The 6,611-nt window shown below is 40.5% G+C and overlaps 1 protein-coding gene across 5 annotated transcripts in view; it reads right to left on the bottom strand.

Annotated features, from left to right (window-relative positions):
- The window catches only part of NRBF2 (nuclear receptor binding factor 2), a 33,520-nt gene continuing 26,909 nt past the window's right edge, over positions 1 to 6,611 (bottom strand). For all 5 annotated transcript variants that reach the window (XM_027596445.2, XM_027596443.2, XM_035724280.1 and 2 more), the window contains one exon: positions 1 to 1,509. In XM_027596445.2, coding sequence (XP_027452246.1) covers positions 799 to 1,509 — 711 coding nt within the window. In that variant the 3' untranslated portion in view covers positions 1 to 798. The remainder of the gene's footprint in view (positions 1,510 to 6,611) is intronic.

Here is a 6,611-nt window from a genome sequence, read left to right as displayed (position 1 = left end):
AAAGGTATAAAACACAATTACTTTATTGACTTCTTACAATCAAACAATGCCAACTACCATCACTTCCACTCATGCATCAGTAAAGGATATGTCCTTAGTACTTTCAAATGATACATTTAAACAATAAACAAAACAGAACTTAAAATGCACCCTGATTAATTATGTAAACTGGTAATTTAAAAAAAACAAACAAACATAACAATTTGGTTCCTTTCTTCATAAAATGGAAATTTAAATATTTCTCTTGATAGTCTTGAGGTTCTCATGAGTAGTGCAAAGTGTGGCACACAGAGTTTCATCTAGAAAGGTGTGTCTTACACACCTTATTCAACAAATGAAATGTGCATAACAAAATGCATAGAGTCAATGCATGATAGAAAGCATGTTTCAAATACAAGGTGGCCCCTCAGGCCGCCATATTCTTTAGGTTTTGCATTATCATTTATGGCATTATAGATTAATTATACATAACATACTTTTATACATTTTAACCCTGAAGATAAGAAAAATAACTGTTGCTTGAAAAAGTTATTCCAGGTAGCCATTTGGTTTGTATCAGGAGAGAGGGAGCCCCCGGGGAGCCTGGTGTCTGCCCCGTCTGGAGTCCTCAGCGCCAGTGCTCAAGTGCACACGGGACGCGTCACAGTGAGCGTTTCCCGGCCCCGCGTGCCCCCCCCACCCCACGGCGCGTCTCTGCTATCACCCCCCGTGTGGTTTTCCCTTTTTTTTTTTTTCTGGATGAACTGTATTACTCTATCATTTTGTCTTGTCTTCTCAGCTCTTGTCTGGCCTTCCATTTCAATTATTCATAAATCCTTTCAGAAGATCCTCCGAGAGCTCCATAAGGGGAAGTTCTGGAGATGGGAAATCCAGGGGCGGGAGACTGGGTATGGGGATGTCCTTGGCCCTCCCCGCGCTCGCAGCCAGGCTCTGCCAACCGGACGAGGCCTCGGCAGTCTCGGGAGGTGGCGGCAAGCTCCACAGCTCCGACTTTTCTACGAAGTCAGCATCGACACCCAGCTCCTTCTCTACTGCGCCTTTTAGAAGTCTGGCCTTTTCGGCCTTCAGCTGTTTATTTTCTTTCCTTAATCTTTCATTCTCAGCCACAAGGAATTCCACATGCCTCTTCAAATCGGCAATCTTGGTTGCCTGCTCCTCTATAACTGTCTTATCATCTTTGGGGGCTCTGCTTCCGATGCGCGGCTCTGCCGGCTCACGCTTCTGCTGAAGTAAAAACAGGAGAGTGTCTGGGTCCCTGTCAAAGACCCCCTGAATTTCAGGCAGATGTTTCTCCGCGGAAGGGCTGTATTTCTCAGAGAGAAGGGGACTCTGGCCCTCGGCGTCCTCAGAAGAGGGCTTGGGAGATGCCTGCAGTTGGGCAGCCGCCTCCCTGTCTGTGCTCTGCTGGGCTTTCAGTCTCTCCTCCCGCTTGGCCCTTTTCCACCTCTCCTGGATGAGGAGGAGCTGTTTCATGTGGCTATCCCTTTGCAATTCCAGTGACAGATGAGCCTATTACACAGAAGGAAAGGGATCATTTAACATTTAAGTCTCTTTAGTAATATCCAATGAATATAATCCCAAGATCCTATCCTCCTTTCTGAATAACTTTATAACACTTAAAATTTACATACTATGTTTGCTATTCAACAGAGCCTCAAATTTTTTCAAAACAAGTATTAGGTCTCAGCTGGGCCAGAGGCCACTCCCACCCACAGCAGTCATGGCCCCGCCACAAAGAGGGTCCCTGCAGGCCACAAAGGGGATTACGGAGGACTGCACCTCTGAGCCCCACAGGACATCTCTTACATAAGGCCACTCCGTCAAGACCAGGAGATGAAGGTGAGCTCCCTAACAGACAGAAATAAAGGCAGTTAGTCAAAATAAGGAGACAGAAGAACACATTCTAAATGAAAGAACAAGACAGACCCTCAGAAAAACAAATAAAACAAAGATGAGCAATCTACCCCATAAACAGTTCAAAGTAATGGTCATAAAGATGCTCATCAAACTTGGGAGAAGAATGGATGAACGTAAATCTTCAACAAAGAGACAGAAAATCTCTCTACAATAAGAAAGTACCAAGCAGAGCAGAAGAATACAATAACCAAAAAATACACTACAGGGAATAAACAGATTAGATGATACAGAAGAACAGATCAGCCATCTGAAAGGGTAGAAATCACCCAAAATCAACAACAAAAGAAAAATTTTTTTGGATGAGGATAGTTATTTAAGAGACCTCTGGGACAACAAAGCATAATAAGAAAACTTACATGAAATAATTACAACGACTGCAATAGCCAAACTATGGAAAGAGCCCAGATGTCCACTGACAGATGAACGGATAAAGAGATGTGGTATATATATACAGCAGAATACTACTCAGCCATCAAAAGAATGAAATCTTGCCATCTGCAATGGTATGGATGAACTAGAGGGTATTATGCTAAGCGAAATAAGTCAGAGAAAGACAAATACCATATGATTTCACTCATATGTGGAATTTAAGAAACAAAACAGATGAACATAGGGGAAAGGAAAAATAAAATATGATGAGAACAGGGAGACAAACCATAAGAGATACCAAACTCTAGGAAACAAACAGGGTTGCTGGAGGGGAGGTGGGTAGGGGGATGGGGTAATTGGGTGATGGGCATTAAGGAGGACACTTGTGATGAGCACTGGGTGTTATACGCACCTGATGAATCACTAAATTTTACCCTTAAAATTAAAAAAAAAAGGAATAGAGCTTTTCAAAAATAATTTTTATCTTAAAACAAAAAAGAAATAGCTGAAAACTTCCTTAACATGAGGAAGAAAACAGACATCAGGTCCAGGAATCAAAAAAAGCCCCAAACAAACTTAACCCAAAGAGATCCATACCAAGACATATTATAATTAAACTGTCAAAAATTAAAAATAAAGTGAATCTTAAAAGCAGCAAGAGAAAAACAACTAGTTACATATAAGGGAATCCCCACAGGGTTATCAGATGGGTTTTTGTGGGGGGTTTTTTTTTTGGTAAATCTCCTTCCTCACCTTTGTAACATCTAATTTTTCAGGTGGTTTTATTTTATATCATTTCTGTACAGATCTTTGCACACTGGTTTAGATGAAAACTATATAACCTCAACTATAAAATTAACATTGGGATGTTATTAATTATATAAATCAATTTTCTTTTTTTGTTTTTTTTTTTTAAGATTTTGTCAGAGAGAGTGAGAGAGCACAAGCAGGGGGAGAGGGAGAAGCAGGCTCCCCACTGAGCAGGGAGCCCGATGCGGGGCTCGATCCCAGGACCCCAGGATCATGACCTGAGCCAAAGGCAGACGCCTAACTGACTGAGCCACCCAGGCATCCCTAAATCAATTTTATTTTCACCATCAAAATGATCATGTTCTATCAACAGCAGTGTAAAGTCCGCCATCCGCCATCACCGGAACTGCAGCGGCAACTGGGAGGAGCAACATGGGAAACAGTTTGGCAATTTCAGAAATGAAAACACTTTTCCAACGTACATGAGTCCCATAAAAAGACCAACGTGAAATATTCAAATACTAGAATGAAAAAGAACAAGCATCCCATACTATTCAATAACTGAGCACAGCTACTCTTTCTTCTGCAACTGAACCAAGTACAGGATGCAGCTGGAGGACAGAGATCACAGACAAGTTTTCATAATTTCAACACATTTCATTCTCGGTTTCTGGAGTAGAAGCACAGACTGGAGAAGTGTCACTAAGGAGGAGGGGGACCAAAAAAATCCTAGGAGAGCTGACCACAGATCACGTGGTACAAATTTTAGGAAAGTGCAAAACTCCTGCCTGGAAGTGTGTTTTTCTGACCACCACCGTGAGGAAGACAGTGCAAAAATGTGATCATCTATTTTTCCCCTAAGGTCTTGTTAGGTCTTCTAACATCACAACCCTGATTCACACTAACAATACTAGAGTCCTGACAAATAATACCAATTACGGTATCTGGAAGGAAATGGAGAACATGTTTTATTTGCCTGGTACTCTGTTTAGGACCAACTAAGGCCCTGGTCATTGACACGATCTCTCCTAAATGCCGGAAAGGCTCTGGCCTCTTAAGATAAATGCTCTGGCGGTGCTCGTGTCTGCACAAAGCATGCCTGCAAGTCCCTGGGTCCCCATGCCAAGGGCAGAAACCCCTGGCGGCGTAGCAGGGAGAGGAGGGAGAAGGCTGGCTCTCTCCCATTCCTCCCAAAGAAAGCACGGGAGCAGCCGCGGGGCCTCAGCAGGACACCCCCTGACCTTCCGAGGCCAGCCCTCTGTGGAGCCGCCACAGAGGAGGCTCAACCGGGGCAGATGTCACCTGCCGCACGAAAACCTGGAATACGAAAGGTGTCAATTCTTCCCAAATCGCTATACAGGTTTAATGCAATTCCATCCACATCACAGCAAGATGCCAGTTACAAAAGAGGGGAAGGCTAGGCCTCTGGTGGGAATGTTACAGTAAATCCTCTGCCAAAGAGATGTGTTCAGTTATTGAATCCTGAACCCTAAAAACTAGATGTTGTTACAAAGATGATCCAATCCAGTTACTGAATCCTCTGCCAAAGAAGAGTAACTGTGTTCAGTTACTGAACAGTATGGGATGCTTGTTCTGTTTTATTCTAGTATTTGCACATTTCCAGAATCAGGTGGATTCTAAGCAAAAGGTCTGCAGGCCAGGAGCGGCACGATATACTCAAAATGCTGAAAGGAATCAACAAATACCCAGCAAGGCTAGCATTCTGAATTGAAGGAGAGATAAAAGAGTGTCCCAGACAAACAAAAGCTAAAGGAGCTCATCACCACTAAACCGGTTACAAGAAGCATTAAAGTGGAAAAGACCAAAACTAGAAATAAAACACATGAAAGAAAAAAATCTCGCCAGCAAGGAAAAACATAGAAAAGGAAGTGGACCAACCACGGATAAAGCTAGTATGAGGGTTAAAAGACCAAAGTCGACAAAATCTACTATAATTAGTTAAGGGACTCATTAAATAAAAAGGTATAAAACAGATGTCAAAAACATAAAAACGTGTGTGCATGGGGGTGATAAAGTGAATGCACAGAAAGGAATCCAATGATAACACTCAAGAAGGTAAATCACAAGGGAAGAGAGCAATAGAAGAAAAGAACAAGAAATGCAAAACAACAAAAAAACAATGTTTTAAATGGCAATAAACACACACCAACCAATAATTACTTTAAATGTAAACAGACTAAATGCTCCAATCAAAACAGGTAGGGTAGTTGAATGGATTACAAAAAAAAGGACCTACATACATGTTCCCTACGACAAACTTACTCCCAACCTAAAGACACATGGACTAAAAGCGGAGGAATGGAAAAAGATATTCCACACAAACAGAACAGAATAAAAGCTGCAGTAGCAATATATCAGGAGAAATACACTGTAAAACAAAAGCAGTAATAAGAGACAAAGGAGGGCGTTACACAATGATAAAGGATCAATCCAACAAGAAGGAAACACCTGGAAACATTTACGCAGCCAACATAGGAGCATGAATAAATACATAAACCTAAATACATAATACCTAAATACATAAACCAAATATTAAACAGACCCAAAGGGAGAAACTGACAGTAACAGAGTAACAGGGAACTTTTAACACCCCACTTACACCAAAAGATAGATCCAGACATAAAATTAATAAGGAAACACTGGCCTTGAAAGACAAATTAGACCAGATGGACTTAAATCCATCCAAAAACAATAGAATATACACTCTTCTCAAATGCACATGAAACAGTCTCCAGGATAAATCACGTTAGGCCACAATAAATTTAAGACTGAAATCATTTCAAGCATCTTTTCTAACCACCAGAGTATGTAACTAGAAATCAACTACAAGAAGAAAACTGGAAAAAACACAAACACGTGGAGGCTAAAACATGCTACTAAGCAAGGTCAGCAAATGAAAAATCAAAGGGAACTCCAAAAAAAGACATGGAGCAATGAAAACACAACAGTTCAAAGACTATGAACACAGCAAAAGCAAAAGGGAAGTTAATAGTGATACTGACGACCTCAAGAAACAAGAGAAATCTCAATCTAACCCTTCAGATAAAGGAACTAGAAAGGAAGAAGAAAGCCCAAAGTAAATAGAAGGAAGGAGATTATAAAGATCAGAGTGGAAATAAGTGAAATAGAGACTTTAAAAAATAGAAAAAATAAAAAACGAAGAGCTGGTTTTCTGAAAAGACAACAAAATTGATAAACCTTCAACACTCGTCAAAAAAAGAGGACACCTACATATAAAATCAGAAATGAAAACAGAAGTTACAACAAATACCATAGAAATACAAAGGATTATGAGAAACTACTACAAAAACTTACATGTCAACATATTGGACAACCTAGAAGAAATGGATAAATTCTTAGAAACATATAACTTCCCAAAACTGAATCAGGAAGAAATGGAAAAATTTAACAGACTGATTACTAGTAACTGAACTGAATCTGTAATCAAAAATTCCCAACAAGCAAAAATCCAGAACCAGATGACTTCACAGGTGAATTCTACCATTTTTTTTTTTTTAAGAGTTAATACCTATCCTTCTGAACCTATTACAAAA

Source organism: Zalophus californianus, chromosome 15 (assembly GCF_009762305.2).
Source record: "Zalophus californianus isolate mZalCal1 chromosome 15, mZalCal1.pri.v2, whole genome shotgun sequence".
NCBI classification, from domain to species: domain Eukaryota; kingdom Metazoa; phylum Chordata; class Mammalia; order Carnivora; family Otariidae; genus Zalophus; species Zalophus californianus.
The sequence above is the reverse complement of the archived record's forward strand: the minus strand, read 5'-3'. Positions and strand labels throughout refer to the sequence as shown.